The sequence below is a fragment of the Meles meles genome, chromosome 12 (genome assembly GCF_922984935.1).
Source record: "Meles meles chromosome 12, mMelMel3.1 paternal haplotype, whole genome shotgun sequence".
Lineage (NCBI taxonomy): Eukaryota > Metazoa > Chordata > Mammalia > Carnivora > Mustelidae > Meles > Meles meles.
Genome location: NC_060077.1, coordinates 31,743,633 through 31,767,799, shown reverse-complemented (window position 1 = coordinate 31,767,799; position 24,167 = coordinate 31,743,633). Strand labels below are relative to the sequence as shown.

At 48.9% G+C, this 24,167-nt stretch overlaps 1 protein-coding gene across 3 annotated transcripts; it reads left to right on the top strand.

Moving 5' to 3' along the window:
• The first annotated feature begins 731 nt into the window (after positions 1-731).
• ZNF74 (zinc finger protein 74) lies at positions 732-18,263 on the top strand. 3 transcript variants are annotated; one of them, XR_006821101.1, is made up of 6 exons: positions 732-1,270; positions 1,624-1,709; positions 11,959-12,085; positions 12,505-12,603; positions 13,495-15,486; positions 16,887-18,263. XR_006821101.1 is itself a non-coding variant. In XM_046025925.1 (5 exons), exons 1-5 carry the CDS (start codon positions 1,237-1,239, stop codon positions 15,135-15,137), a joined length of 1,986 nt encoding a protein of 661 aa, XP_045881881.1. In that variant the 5' UTR covers positions 732-1,236; the 3' UTR covers positions 15,138-18,263. The 3 variants fall into 3 exon arrangements, 2 of the variants coding, with proteins under 2 accessions (XP_045881881.1, XP_045881880.1); XM_046025925.1 differs by having other exon boundaries at positions 12,508-12,603; positions 13,495-18,263; XM_046025924.1 differs by having other exon boundaries at positions 13,495-18,263.
• The last annotated feature ends 5,904 nt before the right edge of the window (positions 18,264-24,167 follow it).

Sequence of the window (24,167 nt, the reverse complement as noted above, 5' to 3'; positions counted from 1 at the left end):
GTGTGACCTCTGACAAGTGACCCCACCATGCTGTGCCCAATTTTCACTATCTCTGAAACGAAGGTAATAATAGTTACCACTGGGAGACATACCAAACCCCACTGAGCTGTTGTTCATGTTCTGCCAGAAAATACACGTCAAGCCCTTTCCAGGCAGGAAATGTGCCCGGCATTGTGGCTGGTGCTCAATAAATATCGGCGTCATTACTGTGTTAAAGCTAGAGCTCTGGGGGGTCAGAGGAGCGCCACAGGCCGGACTCTCCTTCCAAAGTTCCTGAGGTTGGACAGCCACCAGCCTGACAACTTGTCTGGAGCTCTCCCTCCTCTGGGGTCCCAGGTGCACGCCCGCCACCTCTAGGGTCCCTAAGGCCAGAGGCCTGAGTCTTTTCGCAAAGATGAATGTGTGTAGGAGCCCAACCGACTCCACCTGGAGACATGAACGAATAGAATAAATCCCCGTTTCTCTCGCACCCTCAGTGAGACACAAACACCGCCCCACAGAAACACACACACACACACACACACACACGGAGATACAAGCGCCTTTTGCAGCAATGGGTGCGAAGAAGAGTGGGGCGGAGCCAGGGCCCTTGATAGCTGTAACGGGAACTACATTTCCCAGAAGGCTCTGCCATGCGTCGGTTTACGACCGGGCGAAAGGGCGTCTCCGGGACCCCGACGCCCTCTGGAAAATGGAGTCCGGGCCGGCGCGACGCAAAGGCTACCGGAAATTGTAGTTCGCATCCGGTCCGCGCAGACGCACTTTCCCGCGGCGTTCGCCGGGTTTATCCTTTGTGGCAATCGGTCGGCTTTTGTGGGAGGCCGGTTCGCTTGCTCGTGCATCCTTCCGACCGTCTGTCGTTCTGTCCGTCCGCCTCGGGGCCTGTCTGTCGGCCGCCCTGTGCGGCCGCTGGTCCCTGACGGCTGAGTCTGAGGCCGGCCCAGGTCCCGGCCCACAGTGTCCCGGGCTGAGTGTGTGACGGGCTGCGTGGGGCGCGGGTGATGGGGCGTGAGCGCAGCCTGGAGTGTGGGGCGCTTGCTGAGCCTGCCTGACCCCGACCTTGGAGGGGGGCCGCGGGCGGTGACCGTGCAGCCGAGAGTGCGTGTGCGACCCCCGAGGCTCCCCTTCAGGCTGTCTCTGAGCCCCAGGAGCAGGACCTGCGCCTCTGGGCCTGGCCTGGGGCCCAGGAGGCTACAGAGCTGCCCACGCCTCCGGGGAACGCCGCCGAGGGTCGCCATGGAGACCCCTGCCCCGAACCCCCAGGAGACAGGTACAGTTGGCTCTTCTAGTCACTGGGGCTGTGGACTTGCACTTGAGGAGACTGACACTCAGAGAGGTCAGGCTGGTTTCCCAGAAGCACCTAGCCGAGTCAGGCCTCCTGCCTCTTCACCGTGCACACCCGCTTATTTCCACTGCTCCAGCATGCTTAAGAGGAAGGGAATGGCAGTTTTTCCTTCAGATTGTGCCCGATATTGGGGCTCTCTCCCCACCCCACCTGCGGGGGGGCGGTTCCTGACTCCTCTCTGGTCCTAGCCAGGGGTGGAGTGGGCTTTAGCTCAGGTATGCACCTGGTGGCTATGGGCTATGGCTAACAGCCCCTTTGACTCAATTTCTCCTCCCCAGCTCTGTCCTCTCAGGAGCCTGCTCTTACCCTCCGAAAAAATCCAGAGGATAAATTGGGTCAGGGTCTCCCGGAAGCCAGGTCCAAGGTGAGTGGTTGTCTTTTCTTCCTTCTGAACATCTTGTTCTTTATGAAGAGGGTTGGCATTTTCCCCCGCCCGGGATCTTCAGTCATCCAAAGACCCATTCTCCGCCGCTTCTAGTCTGGGGGCCTGCTGTCCCTTCCTCAGGAAGTTCTGGGCATGGGAAGAGCTCCAACTGAAGAGAGTCCGGGTGTGCCCTTGAAGTGAGCGTCCCTTCCAGCCTCCTTCAGCCCAGTGGGTGGGTCATTTGCCCAGCACTATAGCAGGAGCTCTGAGGAGTGGTTTTAATGGAACCCAAGCATGTAGGTGACAGCTCACGTGAAATCACTTCTGTCATCTCCACATGCAGACCTAGGGGATGGTCCTCATCTGGGGGAGTTTTCTGGGATGGAATCAGGTAGGAGAGTGAAAGTGCTGAAGGAAGGCTGTGTTGCAGCACCAGGGTAAGAGCGATGGTAGGGGGTGCATCCCTGTGTCCTTTTCCTCTGTGCAGTGATCCTGTAATGGGGCTGTCAAGAAAAAACCTGGAATTTTAGAGGATCTGGGAGCCCAGCAAGGGAAGTTGATCCTGGGACCACTTCCGCAGCTAAGTAGGGCCCAAATCCCTCTTTCCACAGACTTTGGGTTTTGTTTCTCATTTTATTTACCACCTAAACCATCCTCATCCCTCACAGTTTTTAAAAGGATACAGATGTAAGAGGAGTTTGCAGTAGTGAAAAAGTCTGGAGGGTTGAGGGTCCTTTGACTCAGGATTTTGTGATTCTCTTTACCTCCCATTTGAAAGGGGTCTCATTACAGAAAAATAGAAATAACTATAAAACACATTATGAGATATGGCTAGTTTCTGTAATGTGTTAGAATGCTCTGTTGTTCTAACATACACTCAGGAGACATGACAGTCAGATGTACATGATCTTTGGCAGGCCATAGAGCAAAAAACTCAAAGGCAATTTGGGACAACTGAGGAAACTTGAAAATGGATTTATCTTAGATCATCACTAAATTTTTTGGGTGTGATGATCCCGCTGTGATTGGGTAAAAGAATAAGATATTCAAGGTGAAGCCCATAGTGTGAGATGTCATGATGTCTGCAACTTACCTTCAAATGGTTCAGCAAAAAGTGCATGTGCGTGTCTGTGCATGTGCTCGTGAGTGACTACCTCAGGGTATTACCCTTCATGTGCATAGGTGTTATTCCTGAATGATCAGCTTCCAAGATCCTTGAGTAACTGGTCCTCCTCTCCTAAGTACTCTTCTCCCCTGGAAGTCCCACTCAGACTCACAGTCAAGTGTTTTGCTTTCCTGGGACATCCCACACAATCTGTTCTGACTTCCCCACTAGTTTTATTTATTTATTCTTAAAGATTTTATTTATTTATTCCACAGAGGGAGAGAGATCACAGTAGGTAGAGAGGCAGGCAGAGAGGGTGGGGGGAAGCAGGCTTCCTGCTGAGCAGAGAGCCCCATGCGATGCTCAATCCCAGGACCCTGAGACCATGTGACCTGAGCCAAACGCAGAGGCTTAACCCACTGAGCCACCCAGGCGCCCCTTCCCCACTAGTTTTATTACCACAGATCTGCATTTGATTCCCGTACCTACCTGCCCCCTGGAATTTCTTTCCTGTCCTACAGAATGAAGATGCACAGGACATGGGCTTCTCCCAGGGGGAATAACCCCCAGACAGGCCAGTGCAAGGCTTAGATCCTACCCTGCCCTTGCCAGTTGACACCCCCCACACAGAAGCCATGTGTAGCCTCTGATAGCCCCCTTTCTCCAGCCACATTCTGACGCCTCTGGAGCTTTGTTTCTGCCCATGTTTTTCCTTTCCTCTGCCAATGCCATGACCATGATGCTTCATTCTTGCATGCCTCAGTTATGGCATGTTCTCTGCATGTGTCATCACCCCCACCTTCTCATCTCCCTGAAATCCAGTGGGTTTTTTGGATCACATTTATTGAGGTATAATTTGTATACAGTAACGTTCTCCAATTTTAAGTAGAGGATTTGATGAGTTTTGACAAATGCGTACAGTTGTGTAACCAGCGCCACAGTCATAACCTAGAATGTTTCCATCACCTAAAAAGTTCCTTCATGCCCCTTTGGAGTCAGCCCTCTCCCCCCGCTCCTTGGCAACCACAATTTTGCCTTTTTAAGAATTTCTTATGGAAATATATAGTATGTAGTCTTCGGTTTCTTTTTTTATTTTTTTTATTTTTTTCGGTTTCTTTCTTTAAAGATTTTATGTTCAAGTAATCTCTATACCCCATGTGGGGCTCAAACCCACAACCCGGAGATCAAGAGTCACTTGCTCTACTAACTGAACCAGCCAGGTGTCCCACGTAGTCTTTGGTTTCAAATTTCATTTAGTGTAATGCTTTTGAGTTCATGTCTTTATGTGTATCAGTAGTTTGTTCCTTTTTATTGGTGAGTAGTATACTACTTGTATTAAGTTTACAAAGGCTGCCTTGCCAAAGACCTATAAATGGCTTAAACAACAGAAATTTATTGTCTGGAAGTTCAAGATCAAGATGTCAGCAGGTTTGGTTTCTTCTGAGGCCTCTCTTCTTGGTTTGTGAAAGTACCTTCTCCCGGCATCTTCACATGGTCTTTCTCTGTACATGTCTGACTCCAAATTTCCTTTTTCTTAATAAGGACGTCAGTCCTGTTGATTGATGGCTCGTCATAATGACCTAATTTTACCTTAATTATCTCTTTAAAGACCCTATCTCCAAGTATAATCATTTTTCTGAGGTCCTGTGGGCTAGGGCTTTAGCGTATGAATTTGGAGGGGTCACAGCTCAGCACAAAACACCACTGTAAATGGGTATTTACAGTTTGTTCATTAGGGGACATTAGGTTGTTTCCAAGTTTTGGCTATTACAAGCAAACCTGCTGTAAATGTTTGAGTACAAGGATAGACATGTGTTTTAATTTCTCTTGAGTGACTATTTAAGTGGAATTGCTGAGTCAAATAGTAAATGTATATTTAATTAGCAATTTTATTGATCATTTCCAAGAGCCATATTTTGGTTTCATTGATTTTCTCTATTGCTTTTCTATTCCTATTTCATTTATTTCAGATCCTTATTATTTCTTTATTTATTTTGGTTTCTTAAAGTTGAAACTCAGATACTGATCTTGATCTCAGATTTGTCTAAACACACCTTTCTTCTTTTTTCATGTAGTATGCAGTGCTATAAATTTTCCTTCTAAGCACTGCCTTCTACATCCCACAAATTTTATATTGTATTTTCATTTTTATTCAGTTCAAAATAGTTCCAGTTTCTGTTGTGATTTCTTCTTCAACCATGTATGTTTTAGGAATGTGTTGTTTAATTTCCAAATATTTGGAGGATTTTTTCTAGGTATCTTTCTATTACAGATTTTTGTAGCTAGAGAAGGAATGTTCTACGATTTGAATTTTTTCAAATCTACTAAGATTTATTTTATTGCCCAGAATGTGGTTTATTTTTGTAAATGTTCTGTATGCACTTTGAAAAGAATGTACCTTCTGCTTTTGTCAGCTAGAATGTTCTGCAAATGTCAATTAAGTCATGTTGATGATGTGTTATTCAGTCGTTTTGTAACCTTACATATTTTCTGCTTATGTGTTGTATCAATTATTGAGAGAAATTACTGTTGAAATTACCAAGTATAATCATGGGTTTGTCTATTTCACTTCAGTTCTGTCAAGTTTTTGCTTTATGTATTTTGAAGCTCTGTTAGTAGGAATATCTATATTTAAGATTGTTGTGAGCTCTTAATGAATTGCTGTTGTGATAATGACCGTGACATAACCATGTAATGATTATTATATAACGTCTCTGATGATGTCCTTTGCTTTGAAATCTGTTTTGTCTAATGTTAATACTGCCACTTCAGCTTTCTTTTGATTAGTATTTGCAGAGTATATCTTTTCCCATTCTCCCACTTTTAATCTACCTTTCTCTTTGTTTTAAAAGTCGATTTCTGGCATGCTTGGGTGGCTCAGTTGGTTGGGCATCTTCCTTTGGCTCGGGTCGTGATCCCAGGATCCTGGGACTGAGTTCCACATCGGGCTCTTTGCTCGACGGGGAGCCTGCTTCTCCCTCTGCCTGCTCCACCTGCTACTCTCCCTGCTCGTACTCTCTTTCTGACAAAATCCTAAAAAATTAATTTAAAGTAGGTTTCTGTACCTGATGTATGATTGGGTGTTAATTTTAAAATTCAGTTTGACAATCTCTAATTTCCAATTGGAGTATTAAGACCATTCACATTTAATATAATTACTAATATGGCTGGATTTATATCTGCAATTTTGGTATTTGTTTTCTATATGTCTTGTGTCTCTTTTGTTCATTTCTCCCTGAATGCATTCTTTTGAGGTAAACAAATACTATTTTTTTTTAAGATTTTATTTATTTATTTGACAGACAGAGATCACAAGTAGGCAGAGAGGCAGGCAGAGAGAGGGGGAGGAAGCAGGCCTCCCGCTGAGCAGAGAGCCTGATGTGGGGCTCGATCCCGGCACCCTGGGATCACGACCTGAGCCAAAGGCAGAGGCTTTAACCCACTGAACCACCCGGGTGCCCCCGCAAATACTATTTTAGTATACTCTTAATTTCTCTGATTTTATTAACTTGTTTTTTTTTTTTCCTTTTAGTTAACTTTATTAGATGCTGGAGTGAATTTTACTTTGTTGAGTATTGGCTTTTTGGGAATTTCTTAAATATTTCAGGAATTTGTTCTGGGATGCAGTGAAATTTCTTAGTATCAATTGGATCCTTTCAAGGCTTGCTCTTTAGGTTTTGTTCAGGTAGGGCCAGAGAGGCCACCTGAGTGGCTCAGTTGGTTAAGCGTCTGCCTTCAACTTAGGTCATGATCCCAGGGTCCTTGGATTGAGCCCCACATTGGGCTCTCTGCTCATGAGGAGCCCGCTTCTCCTTCTACCTGCTGCTCCCCCTGCTTGTGCTCTCTCTGTGTCAAATAAAATCTTTTTAAAAAGGTGGAACCAGAGAAATCTTTAGTCTTGGGCTAATTTTGTCAGACACCGATGCTTTCCTCTCCTGGGAACTTTACTCAGTGCCCATATAGCAGGAAGACGTTCTTCTCTGGCTGGTCAGAACATAAACTACTCCCAGCCTTGTGTGAGTTTTAATGGTTGTTCTGCCTACTTCTTTCTCGTGTTTCTTTTCCTGATTTGGGGTTGTTTCTTCCCAGGCACATGCCTGTCAGTCCTCAGTCAGTCTCAAGTGGATCCAGAGATCTGAGTCTGTGAAACTCCCTCTCCTCTGGCATGTTGCCCTAGAGATTTAATCTCCTGGACTCTCTGAACTCTGTTCTTCTTCAGCTTGGTGAGACCACAGGCTCATCTGGCTTCCACCTGCCCACACAGCAGTCTGGAAACTGCTTCTGGGTAGGAAGGGGTTGGCTCTAGGGCTCATTTTGTTTCCCTTCTCTCAGCAGTCTGTTTTCTGAGCTGCAGCTTGTCCGGTGTCTTGAAATCAATCATTGTCTTACACGTTTTGCCCAGTTTACTAGTTGTTTGAGGTAAGAGGGCAAATGTGGTCCTTGTTACCATTTTGTGTCTGGAAGCAGAACAGGAAACCCAGTTTTGACCAGGCTGCTGCTTCACTCCGCCAGCCCACACTCAGAAGCTGTTGTCCCTCTCTCCCGCCTTCCCTCTGTCCATCCTGCGGCAGAATACAAGGATGTGGACCTTGGAGTACCCGTCTTCCCAGTCTGGCCCATAGCGGCGCGCTCCCACGGCTCTTCCTGGGACACCAGAGCTCCGAGAGCATGAAGTCTCAGGACGCGCGCCTCTGCCACCTCGGTTCGCTGTACTGCTGAAGCCCAACTCACCGCATTTCTGTGCCCTTGGCCTCTCTGCTGTGGTCTACCCTTCCTCTAATGTCTGAGACCATAGACATCCCCGTCACAATTCTGGACACGGCCCAGGCTGCTCTTTGTTTTCTCCCAATTCATCAGGTAGGGGCGGGTTTCCAGCCTCTTGGTGTGCGCAGCCAGTGGGTAGGAGATGGCCAAGTGCGGACTGACAGATGCTGGGTCCTTTCCTTGGTACTCAAGACTGGCATGCTTCTACCCCACTTCCTTTTCTTCTCAACCCCAGGGGGCCCACTGCTCCCAGTCCTTTCCCTAGCTAGAGAAACTGAAGCTTGAGCAAACTAGGTGTCTAGACCAAAATGGTACAGCTAACCCCTGCTCTGCTTTTAATTCCTTCTTCTTCAAAAAGTAATTTTTTAAAAAATTTATAAAACCGGTATTTGCTGTGTAACAAAGTCCCACAGCACACTCTATCGCTAATCTCCTCCTTTCCCCACACCTATGGTCACAGTCCTCTGAGGCAACCAGTGTCCCCAGTTTTGACATTGACTCCCGCATCTCTCCCCTTGTTCTCGTACACAGACTCCAGCATACATAAGCTTAAGCATGTTGTTTTAAAAATGGAATCATACTGTATACATTCCAGTGCTGTCCTGTGTTCAAGTTGACGTGTAATTCACACACCATAAAACCCACCCTTGGCAGGCATCCCGTTCGGTGGTTTTGAGCGCATTCACGTAGAGCAGCTGTCACCACAGTCCATTTCCTTACCCAAAAAGAAGCCCCGTGCCCATCAGCAGTCACTCTAGCTCTCAGCAACCGCTCCTTTGCTTTTTGTCTCTATTTGCTTATTCTGGGCATTGCACATAAACGAGATCATACAGTACATGGCCACCTTCTTCTGGCCTCCTTCACTTAGTGTAACGTACAACGCCTGTCTTTGGCTAGCTGCATTATTTTCCACGGTCTGCCTGTATGCATGTGCCCTGATTTAGCCCACTGTCCTAATGCTTTGGTTGGTTGGTTGGTTGGTTGGTTGGTTGGTTTGGGGTAAGTACAGTGCTGTGATATCCTGCCTTGTGTTTGCTTCCTTATGTGCAGGAACTTTTGTTCCTGTGGTATAAGTGCCCAAAAGGGTGTAACAGTTCCCACTCCTGACAAAAATGCTTCCTTGTGGCTGGGATCCCAGGTTTTAATTGGTGCTGCTCTGATAGGGAAAAACGCATGACCTTATTTTTGTTTTGATTTCCATTTTCCTGACAAGAAATCATTAGTCTTTGCATCGTCTGTTGGAAATCTGCATTTCTTCCTCTTCGAGTGGCTTTTTCTTTTTTTTAAAAATGCTGAAACCGTTAAACAGAATAATAACAACTTTCTGTGTACCTGTTTTGCAAAATTAATGTCTACCTTTTGTCATATTTGTTCCAAATCCTTTTAAAAGACAAAATATTGTGGGCGCCTTGGTGGCCCAGTGGGTTAAGCCTCTGCCTTCAGCTTAGGTCATGATCTCAGGGTCCTGGGATTGAGCCCTGCATCGGACTCTCTGCTCAGCAGGAAGCCTGCTTCCCCTCACCCTCTCTGCCTGCCTCTCTGCCTACTTGTGATCTCTGTCTGTCAAATAAATAAATCCTAAAACAAAATAAAACAAAACATTGCAGGTAAAGGCAGGATCTCCCTCCTCTCCTGCCCTCCTCAGTCTATGACAGTTTCAGAGGATGGTGACTAACAGCAAACACCAGAGGGCACCTGCTGTCTGCCAGGCCCTTGGATGAGCGCTTCACATGTAGTAGTAATTCATTGAATCCTCACTATGATGCAGTGACATGGACGATTAGCAGACAAGGCAACTGAGGCACCCCCGACTCATAGCTAGTAAGAACAAGATTGGGAGCCCACCTGGGCCACTAGGCTCAGAGCTTGTGCGCTTACCCAGCAGACAGCGGAGCTACATGCACATCGGAGTATTTGTAACCTCCACGCGGGACTGCTGGGCATCACGCCAGGCATGGTTCCCCTCAGCCTGCCTTTGTAACCACTGCCGAGCTCCCAAGAGCTCTCCATGGACAGGTTCCTCTGCCATGCTCATTTTCACTGCTGCACGGTGTCCTGTTGTATATTCATCCCTCCCGATGGACATTCAGCATGTTTCCAGTGTTTTCTCAACCACTCTAGGCTGGGTAGGAATCTCACAGTGGCCTTTCAAGGTGCAGGGAATACATACTGTCAGCTTTTGCTAGCGATAGTAGATTATGTTTTGCTTTCCAAAATGGATGTCCCCCTCACACCTGTCCAGAGGTGTGAGACCATCCCATCTCCCTGTGGACCAGCCCACACTTGGTATTTGCAGGCTTTAAACATTTTCCCTCTCTTCTGTGTGTGAAACGGTATCTTTCTGTTTTATTCTGCATTTCGGGATGTCTGGTATGATTGAGTGTTGCCTCATGGGCTTAGTGATTTGCCAGTCTTCTGTGAATTGTCTGGTTATACCCTAGGCCCATTTTCTTTTTTTCTTCGTAGCGATTTGTCAGTGTTGCTTGCAGAAAACATGAACTTTCAGGGCACTGGGGTGGTTCAGTCAGTTAAGCGGCTGCCTTTGGCTCGGGTCATGATCCCAAAGTCCTGGGATCAAGTCCCACATTGGGCTCCATGCTCAGTGAGGAGTCCGCTTCTCCCTCTCCCTCTGCTCCTCTGCTCACTCGTGCTCTCCCTCAAATAAATAAATAAAATCTTAAAAAAAGAAAAGAAAATGTAAACTTTCATGGAGCAAATGTAAATCTTTTCCTCCTGGTTTCCAGGTCTGCTATCATGCCAGCCAGGGACTTGGAATTATCTCCCAGAAGCCTCCACATTTAGATCCTTGCTGTAGCTGGAGTTGTATTTTGTGTGTGGTACAAAAAGAGGCTTTATCTTTCCTCCTGTTTTAGGTTGGCATTTGTCTTAGCTCGGGTTGCCGTAACAAAATGCCAGTGACTTGGCAGCTTCAACAACAGAAATTGATTTCCTCACAGTTCCAGGGGCCAGAAGTCTGAGATCAGGGTGCTGGCGGGGTCCGGTTTGCTGCAGCTCTCCACCTGGCTCTCACCATGCTCTCAGGTGGTCTGTCCTCAGAACTCGCAATGGGGAGAGAGATCTTCTTTGCCCTCTTCTCAGAGACCACCAGGCTTGTCAGATCAGGGCCCACCTTTATGACCCCATGTAGCCTCATTTACCTCCTAAAGACCCTGTCTCCAAACACAATCACGCTTGTGATTCCACATAGGAATTTCAGGAGGACACAGTTTAGTCTGCGGCAACGTTGAGAACTATCTAAAAGTATAAACCACTTTTAGAGCTAAAGGTCAAAGCTCTTGTGACCCCAGAGGATGTCCCCTCTCTTCCCGAGACTGTCTGATAGCCGTCTCAGGGCTTGAAATTCCACACCCTGGTGTCTGACCATGGGTGCTGATGCAGACCCAGGGTTTCCAGAGAAATGTGACCCCCAGGAGCTTGGCTGCATGCCAGTCACTCCCAACAAACAGGGAGATGGGAGCCAGGCCTCCTCTGCTTGATTTATTCTTCATTCTTATGTCTAATGTAGTGCCCTGCCTACGATTTAAGCCAGTCTCCCATGGCACCCACATCTTTGAAGAGCGAGCCACCCTTGCCACCTTAGGTCGACACCCTGATGGGCTTTGAGAGCTTATTTGCTGGCAAGGGGGACCCAGGGTGGGATTGGAGCATGGAGACCAAGAGGAGCATTGGGGAGGCAACCTGGGGACTCCAGAGTGGGTGAGGAGCCCTATTAGCAGAAGAGCCTGGGGTTCTAGAACAGAAGTGCATGCAAGTGTCAGTGACCCCTGCCAGGGAAGGTGGAAGCAGGTCAATACCTGGGTTCAGGGAGGGCAGGGGAGCAGGGGTCCCGTGGGAAGGTGTGGGAGGCAGGCAAGAAGAACCAAGAGTGGCTCCTTTGGTCTCTAGCTGACAGAACTTGCTGATAAGTATGGTTTCCTTCCTTAGGGTGTGATAATGGCTTCCTCTCCAGAATAAGGTCCTTTTGCAATGGTGAGATTTCAAGAGGGCTTCTGGGTTCTTTGTACTCTTCTTTCAGGTTCTTAAGTTTGACATTCTTAACCGTGGGAAGCATAGCATTTTACCCAGAACTCAACAGCAGCCTCCAGCCCAACAGGCACCCGGACCCAGGCTGGCCGGGTCACTTGGCCCTCCCAGTCCAGAGGCCAGGTCGGCTTGGCAACTCCCGGCCCAGGCATGCTGTGTATGTTGGGGCTGTATGATAGATGGCGCCCTATAGCACCTTCCATGCTCAAGAGAGGGTCATCAGAGGTTAACCCTTCATCCCTAAGGTCCTCAATTGACGTGTGGCTTGCTTGGAACCATGAACACAGTCCAAATCATTCCTGTCCAGGGTGAATGAGAATGTGCTTGTCCTTCCAGGAATCAGTGACTTTCAAGGATGTGGCTGTGGACTTCACCCAGGAGGAGTGGGGCCAGCTAGACTCCCCTCAGAGGGCCTTGTACCGTGATGTGATGCTGGAGAACTACCAGAACCTTCTTGCCCTGGGTAAGACAGTTCCTCGAAGCCCAGTGTGTGGTCTGGCCACTCTGCCATGCCACAGGTATTACCAAGCCTCCCTGTGGTACCAGCCCTGGTGCTGGCCCTGCAGGATGTGGGGGGTGTGGCCGCTACACTCGTGTTGGGGCTGGACAGTGCATGTCACTGCCAGCATCTTTGTCTGAGGTGGGGCTGGTCCCGAAGTGGGCCATAAGAGAGGGAGAGGGTGGACAGGGACCTGAGAGCCCAGCCTACCTAGAGCTTTCCAAGAGAGACTGGGCAGGGGGGTGTCAGTACCCATGTGGTCCTCAGAGCACACACGTGAGTTTGGATTCTGTGTGTAAGAGCCCCCCATCCCTGGGGACGGCGCACAGCTCGCGGACAGCCATGCCCTGGGGAGCCACAGCACACCTCTTTCTCCCTGCAAGCAGGACCCCCAGTCTGCAAGCCGGATGTGATCTCCCACCTAGAACGAGGCGAGGAGCCTTGGCGGATGCCCAGAGAAGTCCCTGGAGGGGCTTGTCCAGGTGAGTGGGGGGCGCAGTGGAAGGATGTGCAGACTCCTGCCTCCCAGGACCGCCCCCCACCCTGCCTCCTTGTGGTCCTGCTTCCCGTCCTTCCTTAAACACACACAGAGGACCAACTATGTTGGGGGGAACGATGCTGGGAATACAGCGGTGAGCAAAACACGCAAAGACATCTGCCTTTGACTGGTGGGAAACAGAAATCATGTCCACGTCTCTGGAAACATTTCACAAGTGGCACTTGTTGGATGGACAGGGGTGGGGAGTCTGCTTGGAACTGGGGTGCAGGACCTCCCTCACCAAGAGGGCAGAGTCAGCCTGGGGGTACGGGGAGGTGGGGATCACCGTTCACAGAGGTGGCTCTGAGGGGGACGGCCCTCCAGGGATGTGAAGCTGACAAGAGATGAATTGAACTTGTAAAGAATCATACATATGTGTCAGGGCCAGAGCACACACTTAAGAGTTGGAAGCGTTCAAAGAAAAACCAAAGAGAGGCGGTCTGGGGGCATTCTTTTCCCTTCTGGCACCAGGGAGAACTTAGATGTAATTACCATTTCTGGATTGTGTTTACCCCGTGTTCACACCTAGCCCCAACCCGATTCCGACACACAGTAGTCTCAGTCGATGTCTCAATAAGTGAGTCCTACTCCATCCCTTGCCCCTGGCTCGATATGGAGCTCCCCGTCTCCTTTTCCTCCTCCCCGCTTGCGGGCTTGTGGCCCATCTCACTCGAGATGCATGCCCGCGGGCTCTGCCTCTCAGGCCCTCGTGCACTCTGGCAGTGGCCTGCCCTCTTGTCTCTGTGCTTATCCAAACCCCTGTCAGACCTCATTCTGGGCTCTAGTGTATCGCCTCCACCGGCTTACAGAAGATTGCATTTCTCATTTCTTGTAGAGGGGGAGCCCGGGCCTGGGGTGAAGGACAAGTCGTGTCAACAGCAGGGTGTTTACAAGGAAGAGCCTTGCCAGGAGCCGATCACCAAACCACCGGGGAGGTCCAGCGTCCTTAGCTCCAGTGGCAGCGAGTGGGCCAGCGAGGGCCTGGCGGCTGCTCCAGGCCAAGACAAGGCTGCACTGCGGAGGCTAGCGCTGGGCAGCCGGGGGGACGTTCCCCCGGAGGGGCGCTGGCGCAGCTGCAAGGCATCTGAGGATTTCCCCGCTGGGTGCACCCTCTTCACCCCTCAGACCATTCCTGCAGAAGGAGACCCTCCTGACAGGCCCACCGCGAGCTTCCAGTCTGGTGGACGGAGAGGGGGCCCGGGGAGAGGCCCCAGCAGGTCCAGTGACCGCGGCGAACACCCACCCTCAAGTGGGCGGCGGGGAGTGGCGGCGGGAGACGGCCTGTTCGTGTGCGGCGAGTGCGGGAAGGCCTTCCGGCAGAGCTCGTCACTGACGCTGCACCGGCGGTGGCACGCCCGGGAGAAGGCCTACAAGTGCCACGAATGTGGCAAGGCCTTCACATGGAGCACCAACCTCATTGAGCACCAGCGCATTCACACTGGGGAGAAGCCATTCTTCTGCAGCGAGTGTGGCAAGGCCTTCAGCTGCCACTCGTCGCTGAACGTGCACCACCGGATCCACACGGGTGAGCGGCCCTACAAGTGCAGCGCCTGCGAGAAGGCCTTCAGCTGCAGCTCACTGCTCAACATGCACCTGCGCGTGCACACAGGCGAGAAGCCCTACCAGTGCAGCGCCTGCGGCAAGGCCTTCAACCAGAGGACGCACTTGACCCGCCACCAGCGCATCCACACCGGCGAGAAGCCCTACCAGTGTGGCGCGTGCGGCAAGGCCTTCACTTGCCACTCGTCCCTGACCGTGCACGAGAAGATCCACAACGGGGACAAGCCCTTCAAGTGCGGCGAGTGTGGCAAGGCCTTCAGCAGCCGCTCGCGCCTCACCCTGCACCAGCGCATCCACACGGGTGAGAAGCCCTTCAAGTGTGGCGAGTGCGGCAAGGCCTTCAGCTGCCACTCCTACCTCGTCGTGCACCAGCGCATCCACAGCGGGGAGAAGCCCTTCAAGTGCAACGAGTGCGGCAAGGCCTTCAGCTCCCACTCCTACCTCATCGTGCACCAGCGCATCCACACTGGGGAGAAGCCCTTCGACTGTAGCCGATGTTGGAAGGCCTTCAGTTGCCACTCGTCGCTCATCGTGCACCAGCGCATCCACACGGGGGAGAAGCCCTACAAGTGCGGCGAGTGCGGCAAGGCCTTCAGCCAGAATCACTGTCTCATCAAACATCAGAAAGTCCACTCTGGGGAGAAGTCGTTCCGATGTAACGAGTGCGGGGAGATGTTCGGCTGGAGTGCCCACCTCACGGAACACCGGAGAAGACACAGTGAGGAGAAACCCTTCACCATCGAGTTTAACAAGCACTTACTGAGCACCTACTATGTGCCAGGAGGCCTGCTGGGCACAGGGGATGCGAGCGTGAGCAGCGTGGATGCGATTGATGCCCTAGACATGGCAGAGCTCCTGTGTGCTGTGCAGCCCCCAGCCGGCAGGACTTCCCCGCTGGGCAGTAAGCCTGGAAATTAGCGCGGCGTGCCCGCCCCTTGGCCTCACTCCTTCCGCAGAAAGGGGAAAGCACAGCAGCTCGGATACATACAGCCCAGCCCACTCACGCCTCTGGTTTAGAGACTGGCCCTGCTGCCTGTGCCGATGACCCACACATGGGACCACTCTCTTAGAAGTCATCGCTGCCCCAGGAAGCGCTCCACTGTAGGAAAGAAGAGCCGAGGGCCATCTGAGGGTGTCCCATCGGCCTGCTTTCCTTAATGGGCTTGCAAGACACTGGGTCTCTCCTGCAGGCAGAAAGAAGGTGTATCGATCATTGTGTCCTCGGACGGGCTCCTGTATGATCTCGATCAGGAATTTCCTTTGTATGGTATGTTTAGAAAGATAATGATAATAATAAAAACAAACAGAAGAATTATTAACAGTATTCCAAGTGAATATTAGTATATTCCAGGAGGGGAGAATGATCTCAAATGGTGGGGGTTTAGGAAAAGGCAGATTTCCTGGACTCACCTCCCTGAAGCAGCTCTACGACAGAGTCTTCTGGTAGAGACAGCTCTCCGTCTCAGGAGCACAGCCCAGTTTCAGCATAGCCAGGTCCTGATGGACCAGCATCGGGCCTGGCCATCTAGTCTCCGCTGGGAAATGGCGAGCACACAGATGGGTGCTCGACATCCATCCAGGGCCTGGTACTGGGATAGATGTGTCTAGAAGCTCACCTTCACCTCGCAGGGCCTCCCTCTGCTCCAGGGAGTTCAGCTCACCAGCTCAGCCCTGCGGGAGGAAGCCCTCCACGGGACGTGTGCCCGTGCTCTCTGCAGAGGTGGGTGGGCTTCATCTGGAATTAATGTTCCTTCCGCTCAGTCCTAAGCAAGTCTAAGCTGCTTTCTCAGTGATAATACTTTACATTTATATAGAGAGCTATAGTTTATGAAGTGCTTTTTAGTATACTTTTTAAATTATGGCAGCAAAATAACCACATTTCAGGAAATGTGGAAGTCAGGAAAAAGGCCCCCCATAATTCCTAATAAACTGCATTTTGCACTTTGATACATTACCTTCTGCTTGTTTCAAAGTGGATTTTTACATTACTGCAAACATAGTGTATATATCATTTTAATCTTTTTTTTTTCCACCTTGCTGCATAGCAGACTTTTTTCCCACATCACTGAACTATCTGTCCGGAGTTGTAATTCCCAGTGGAGGCATAGGATTCTATTAGACGTTCTTTTGTTGGATGTTGAAGTTATTTCCATGTTTTCACTATTATAGATCATTTCACTGTTATGAACCATTCTTCACAGAGCATCTTTTTGCATTATACTCCTTTAGCATTTTCTTAGATTTCTAAAAGTGAAAGTTTTGAGATAAGGAAATAATCTCAGGAACCATTTTTTATATGGTTTTGGTGGCGTGTAAAGTCACACCATTTCATTATGAAGAGATCAGCCAGCAATAGTGCTCAGGTGAGAGCGTCCCCTGTGCCGGGGAGACTCCGGCTCAACGCTGGGTGTCCAGACAGTCTTCATTCAGGTCACGGTGACCACACAGTGGTGCTCCCGGACACCTGCCACTCCACCACTGCCCTCCAGAGTGTGCAAGCGGCCTCCCAGGGCCGCATCGTGGCCATCATAGACCCTACGTGACAAGTAGGAAAAGTCCTATTGTACAACTGCATTTGTAAAAGACAAATTCAATCTGGGCTTAGTTCGTCATCATCACACTCTCCTTTTAATTTCAAAAGAACTTACAGTAAAAACATCTCTGCAGGGACCCGGACACCGCAGCTGCTGTCAGCCCTGCAGCGAGGGCTTCTGTGTACTTGGCTAAGTGGCGGCTTATCATCTCCGTACTTTGCACCTTCAATGGCAAATGAGGCTGAATATTGAACATGCTGTGATTCTTGGTCTTTTGTCTTGAAAATGATTTGAAAATACCCTTCCCCCTCTTCATTGGAGACTTGATGTTTTTCTTTCATTTACATGTAAACTTTTTTTTCCTGATTATATAAGCAATATGTATGTGCTGAAGAAATTTGGAAAAATAGTCAGAAAATTGTAAGAAAATACCCGTTGGTATCAGTTCATAGGCCACTGCCAGAGGCACACTTACTTCTGGGTTTTTTGTTTTGTTTTGTTTTGTTTTTCTGTGCTCATATAATACGCCTTTGCTTTTAAAGCAAAACTAGATTCATTCTTTGGGTGTTATTTCTCTCTTTTTCCATTTAATGTTTTATGATGAGCATTTTCCACATTACAGAATATTTTTCAGAAACATTGATGTTCCCATTGTGGCATGATCGATCTATTCCTTTACTATTGAACATCATTATCTGTACTTACAAATAATTCTGGAACATAAGCCCATCTGGCCCTTCGATCATTTCCTCAGAATAAATTCTGAGAAGTGGAGTTCATGGGCAGAGTTCACAAACCTTGCAAAGCTGTTCCTAGGTTGAAGCCAGCATGACATTCTTAATTCTCCCACATGGGCCCCAAGAGCATCCTTTTCCCTGCACCTGTGTACACACTTGGCATCATGTCCACTTTTTATATTTACCATTTTGATACATCAAGAGTGTGATTTGGTTCATGTTTTTTTACCTTTTTCTTCTCCTCGTATGAATTGTCTAATTTCAGTCTTTGTTATTTACACACACACACACATACACATACACAACATGTTGGCACATACATTTTTATCTTTGTTACCACATTTTTAATGCACAGAAATGTTCAGATCCTGTGCAATTGGTCTTTTTGTCTTTTTCTTTGTATTTTTTCCTTGGCCCTTAAAAGGCCCCTTCTTTAAATCCTTTTTTGGTTCCATGTTTTGCATTTAACTCTTAAATCTGTCTGTTTGGGATGTAACTTCCAGGGTCCCTGCATCATTCTAGAATGGCATTCTTCACTGTTCCTTAGAATTCTCTTTTCTGTTTGTAGCTTCATAATTCACTTTATATGTAGTTGGACTGACCAGGACAGTATTTTCAGTATTTTTTTTTTAAGTTTTTTAAAAATCTGTTCTTCCAGATGGCCCAGGATTCTTTTTCTCAGAGCTCAACCTCTTGTCCCTGCACACCTCACTGGGATTTTTTTTTTTTTAATGATTTTATTTATTTATTTATTTATTTATTTGGCAGAAAGAGAGCAATCACAAGTAGGCAGAGAGGCAGGCAGAGAGGGGGGGGAAGCAGGCAGGCAGAGAGAGAGGGGGAAGCAGGCTCCCCACCGAGCAGAGAACCCAATGCGGGGCTCGATCCTAGGACCCTGAGACCATGACCTGAGCCGAAGGCAGAGGCTTAACCCACTGAACCACCCAGGCGCCCTTCCTCATTGGGATCTTGATTAGAATTAACTAAGGTGGGCGCCTGCGTGGCTCAGTGGGTTAAGCCTCTGCCTTCGGCTCAGGTCATGATCTCGGGGTCCTGGGATTGAGTCCTGCATCAGGTTCTCTGCTCGGTGGGGAGCCTGCTTCCCCCTCTCTCTGCCTGCTTCTCTGCCTACTTTTGATCTCTCTCTCTGTCAAATAAATAGATAAAATCTTTTTTTAAAGAAAGAATTAACTGGGGCACCTGGGTGGCTCAGTGGGTTAAAGCCTCTGCCTTCGGCTCGGGTCATGATCCCAGAGTCCTGGGATCGAGCCCCACGTCAGGCTCTCTGCTCAGCAGGGAGCCTGCTTCCTCCTCTCTCTCTCTCTGCCTGCTTCTCTGCCTACTTGTGATCTCTGTCTGTCAAATAAAATCTTTAAAAAAAAAAATTAACTAATGTGTGAAGAATTCCTAAGTTCTATGTAATACTCAATCTTCGTATCAAAGCCGCAGTCATTCAAATCTGCCTCTAACCATCAGGAGGGCTGTATAGTTTTCTCTTCTTAGGTCTTCTTACATACATGTTTAATACGTATGTTTATTCTTCAGTTCGTTCTGATTTTGTGGGATTTCTAAGTGGAGTCTTTCTGTTTTATATAGGACAACTATTGATTGTATATATCTTTTTGTATATTTATTTTATTACTAGCAACTTCATTGAATTAATCTAGGTTTCTAATAACTTACTATTTTATTGGACTTAATCTGTCATATAACCTGGAAATAAAAAGCTTGCCTCTCCTTTTTATACAGATAGCCCTTTATTTTGTTTCTTTTTAAAACCCATGTTGGCTAGCACTTTTAGAGCAGCACTCAGTGCTGGTGGCAGTGGTCATCTGTGGCAGATTCTATTTGGGGTAGGGGCCAATGTGTGTCACCCCAAAATATTTTGGGCTCTAAAGACCCAATTCTGAATAGCAAGGCTCAAGTGGAAATCTGCTAAGATTTGGGAAAAGTCTTTGCTTTGCATTCCTCCCTCTCCCCTGCTTCCTGCCTGGAACTTGGATACAACGCCTGGAGGTGTCATAGCCATCTTGTAACCATAGACAATTGAGGACAAAAGTCACATGTAGCGGAATGGAAAAATAGAAGGATCCTAGACCTTGGATGAAATTTTTGAGCAGCTGTTTCAACCACCAACTTTCAACTTCCTAAATTCTTGTTGTGTAAGAAAAAACTATTTCAGTCCATTTGTCATTCCTCACAGTTGTTTCATTCCTCAACTGGCACGGCGTCTGGGTCTTTATCTTGACTTGAAGGGAGACAGATCTCCTCTTTCACTATTAGGTGAAATGCCAACCGTTGGCTATGACTGCTAGTTTACCATGTTCATGAACTATCTTTATAGACCTGATCTGTTAAGACTTAAAAAAAATCAGGACTGGATGCTGATTTTTACCAAACACCTTCTTGGCATACCTCAAAAATGATTATATGAGTTTCCTACCTTATTATGGAGATATAATTGGATTTATAAAAAGACTTTTTAACGGGCACCTGGGTGGCTCAGTTGGTTAAGCAACTGCCTTCAGCTCAGGTCACGATCCCAGAGTCCCGGGATCGAAGTCCCACATCGGGCTCCCACTCCACGGGGAGTCTGCTTCTCCCTCTGAACTTCTCACCTCTCATGCTCTCTCTCACTGTCTCTCTCTCAAATAGGTAAATAAAATCTTTTTTTTAAAAAGGCTTTTAACGTTCTATCTTCTCTACATTACACTACATTACACTACATTAAGTTACACTACATTAAAACCCCATTCTCCAAGAGTGCATTACCATTTGCTACACATGAACTCACTTCTCTAGGGCTTTGGGTGCAACAAGCAGAATTGTTCAGCAGGGAGCCCAAGATTTCTTTGACAGACAGAGATCACAAGTAGGCAGAGAGTTCAAGCAGAGAAAGAGAGGAGGAAGCAGGCTCCCTGCTGAGCAGAGAGCCTGATGCAGGCTCGATCCCAGGACCCTGGGATCATGACTTGAGCTGAAGGCAGAGGATTTAACCCACTGAGCCACCCAGGTGCCCCCAAGATTTCATTCAGATCTTGCCTGGCAGTGAACAACCTGGGATAGGAATTCCTTCTGCCCTCAGCAGGAAGGGTTGCCCCAAAATTCAGCTCCTCTCAGTGACTGGGTACCACTGCTAGGATCGTTCTCCTGCTTGCTCAAAAAAAAAAAAAAAAAAAAAGAAGAAGAAAAGAAAAAGATAAAGTGGAGGTGGGGTGCCTCCCGGAGAACATGGCATGGTGGCTGGGATGGAACCCAGGAAAACTCCCAATTTACAGGGTGTCTGCAAGGAGATGCACCAGATGCTACCGATTTGTGGATGATGTTAGGGCTTACTTTTTTTTTTTTTTTAAAGATTTTATTTATTTATTTGACAGACAGAGATCACAAGTAGGCAGAGAGAGAGAGGAGGAAGCAAGCTCCCTGCCGAGCAGAGAGCCCGATGCGGGGCTCGATCCCAGGACCCTGGGATCATGACCTGAGCCGAAGGCAGAGGCTTTAACCCACTGAGCCACCCAGGCGCCCCTGTTAGGGCTTACTTTTAATCTGAATCGTTAAAACAACAGATACTTATTTTGTAATTAGGACAATGAGCAATTTCCGCTTTGAACAAGAAAATATAGGGTCCATAGCTCTTCCTATAGCTCTTCTCCAGAAAGACATTGTTGTTCCTATCCTGACCAAAGCTGTGACATGACCAACAAAAACAGGAGGGAGAGCTCAGGAGCACCCATTTGGTCCCAGTCGAGCCCAGCCCTCCAACCCCGGACTGGCAGCAAGCCTTGCGCCTTGCAGGTCTACCTCCAGGGAGGCAGTGCCAGTGGGAGCCCCAGGCAGAGATCACCAGCTAAGAATGAGGGTAGTGGGACAAAAAACAAGAGTCGGTCTTCGCGCCACAATGGCACCAGAGGTCCAAGAGGCTGTGCTACTCAGGATGGAGGCCATGAAAGGTGACACGAGACCACCAAGTGGTTCAGGTTGCATTTGAGGGGTTGGGAATAGGATGAAGGTTAGGGCTGGGGTGGGAGTTGGGGTTAGAATGAGGGTAGGCTGGGATGCCTGGGTGGCTCAGTCAGTTAAGTGGCTGCCTTCGGCTCAGGTCATGATCCCAGGGTCCTGAGATCAAGTCCCACATCAGGCTCCTTGCTCAGAGGGGAGCCTGCCTCTCCATCTGCCTGCTGCTCCCCCTGTGTATGCTCTCTCTCTCTCTCTCTCTCTGACAAATGAATAAATAAAATCTTTTAAAAAAAGAACTAGGGTAGGCTATTTTTCATGCCACAAATATGTTTTAGAGCAAGGAAAAGGATGCCTTGCTCATGCCTCTGAGTGCGGGAGCCCATTCAAATTGCACCGCTGGGTCCGTAAGTCCCATGGACCCATAATTACTCATTTGAGGACTACAGATGTACAGGCCAATCAGCCCATCTCAGCAGAAGTTGAAGTTAATTCCAAGCCGGTATCATTTAGGCACAAAAGCCAACTGGCGCCTTTTCATACTCTAATTGTGTACATTCTTTCAATAAAATTTTGAATTCCCAATTGAGTCAAGTCGGAGATGTCTGTTCTCATTTCAGTTTCCTCGCCTTACAGAATCATTTTGGGGTGGTTATGGGGTGTGCTCAGGGGAGTCCTCTCCCCTGCCCCTGGTAGGCTACACCATCCTACAGAGTCTAATCAACATCACCAGGATTAGGGTGCACCCAACAGCGATGACCACCCTATGGCTTTATTGGCCCCTGGAGTGAACCTCTGAGCAGAGAAGCCCTTTCGCATGTTTATCTGCAGCTGTAAGAGGACTCATAGTCACCATGGGTCCACTTGCAATGATCCCCATCAAGTTATGTCAGGGTCCCCAGGACCCGCTCAGGCTTGATGATATGAAAGAAGGACGCACGAGGCTCAGAAGCAGTTGCTGTTGATTATCATGGAAGGATACGGATTCAAATCCGCAAAGGAAAATTGCAGGTGGAGGCAACAGCTAGGAGAGACCAGGCACGCAGTGGAGTTGCGTCGGGGCCATGTTTCTTTCCCAGTAACCCCGGGACCACATGGGCAAAGGCTGCCAACCAGGGAAGCACAGCAAAGCCTTAGTGGCCAAGGGCATACAGCCACCCACATGACTGACCCCAGCTCCTGCCTTCCCCTCCCACTCCAGAGCGAAAACACACATTGACAATAAATTGCATTCTTGGCATAAACTTCTCTGGTCAAACCAGGACACGGAGCCCAAGGCCTCAGGCACACATGAACACTTTGACCCACAGAATAGTCTAAGGGCTCAGAGGTGATCTGAAGAGGGGCCTTTCTGTGGGATATGCAGGGTCTGAGCAACCCAGGCCCGCGGGGTCAATGCTTTCCTGCCCAGGTATCCTCCGGCCCTGTAGGAGGGCCCAGGGGAAAACACGTGGGGCCATTTTTCCTAAGAGTTTGTGCCCTGGCATGCCTTGCCCATTTTCACCTGTGGTGCTAAGAATCGGGATCTCCACACAGTAGAGCAAAGGCATTTCGGCCTCGAAGCATCACAACGAGCCACCTTCTCTTAAGACTGTGGCCCCTAGCACATCATCTGGGGACTGATTGTCCTCACAGTGCCCTCTGTATGGTCCCAGGTGGCCCAGGGTATCAGCACCTTGTGGGAACGGAAGTCACTGCCCCTCGAGTTGCAGACCCAATGCTCACAGAGGAGGAGACCTTCCCCGACCCTTTCTCCTAGAGGCGAAACCCTCCCCAATCCAATCCTATATGGAGGGCCCCAATCTCGTACCCTTCCCCCCAAATGTGACTCAGGTCATAAATCTATAATAAAGACTCCGTGGGAGGAACCCCCCGTGGAGCCACGTGCCACCAGCTGCGGTTTGTACTCCATGTCCAAGAGCATGAGAAGAAGGATCTAAGAAGGTGCCAGCCGCTCCAGCCTCAACCATCCTGGCCATGAGGCAATTATTTCGGGGACACCCACAAAAGCATGATGGGTTGACCCGTGATCAATAGGCCAGATGTGGATACCAGTGACGTCACACACAACAGGAACATTTGAAAGAAAGCTTGTTCATCACGCAAGGGATTCGTGGAGAGAAGAGGTAGGCAGGCATAAGCCACTCCCACCGAGGGAGCATGGGACCTTCATACTGGCTGGGGGGCGGGATACTAGGGCAAGTTCCCAAGTAGGGCTTGGGGAGGGTGGTCCCAAGGTTTAATGTTCCACAGGGACAGGAGGGAATGGGAGGGCCTTTGTATCAGCAGGCCCTGATGTAGGGCAGAAGGGAAGGTGAGTCTTGACCGCAATCAGCAGCAAGACATCAAAAATGGAGTCAGGCTCTATTTCAATTCACTTCTGATGATGATACTGTAATTTTTAAAAATTATTTATTTATTTGAGACAGAGTGTGTGAGCAAGCGGTGGGGAGGGGCAGAGGGAGAGAGAGAGTCCTGAAGGTTCTCAGTTGAACTCAGAGCCCTAAGAGGGGCTCGATCCCAGGACCCCAAGATCATAACCTGGGCTGAAATCAAGAGTCAGCCGCTTAACCCACTGAGCCACCCAGGCACCACAAGTGATTTATAGTAAGAAATACATAGTCGTGGGCGCCTGGGTGCTCAGTGGGTTAAAGCCTCTGTCTTCGGCTCGGGTCGTGATCTCAGGGTCCTGGGATCGAGCCCCGCATCTGGCTCTTCACTCA

Coding starts and splice junctions, on each gene's coding strand:
- ZNF74 (XM_046025924.1), top strand. CDS start 1,237: ATGGAGACCCCTGCCCCGAACCCCCAGGAGACAG. Junction 1,271..1,623: donor CCCGAACCCCCAGGAGACAG/GTACAGTTGGCT, acceptor TCTCCTCCCCAG/CTCTGTCCTCTCAGGAGCCT. Junction 12,086..12,504: donor CCAGAACCTTCTTGCCCTGG/GTAAGACAGTTC, acceptor TCTCCCTGCAAG/CAGGACCCCCAGTCTGCAAG.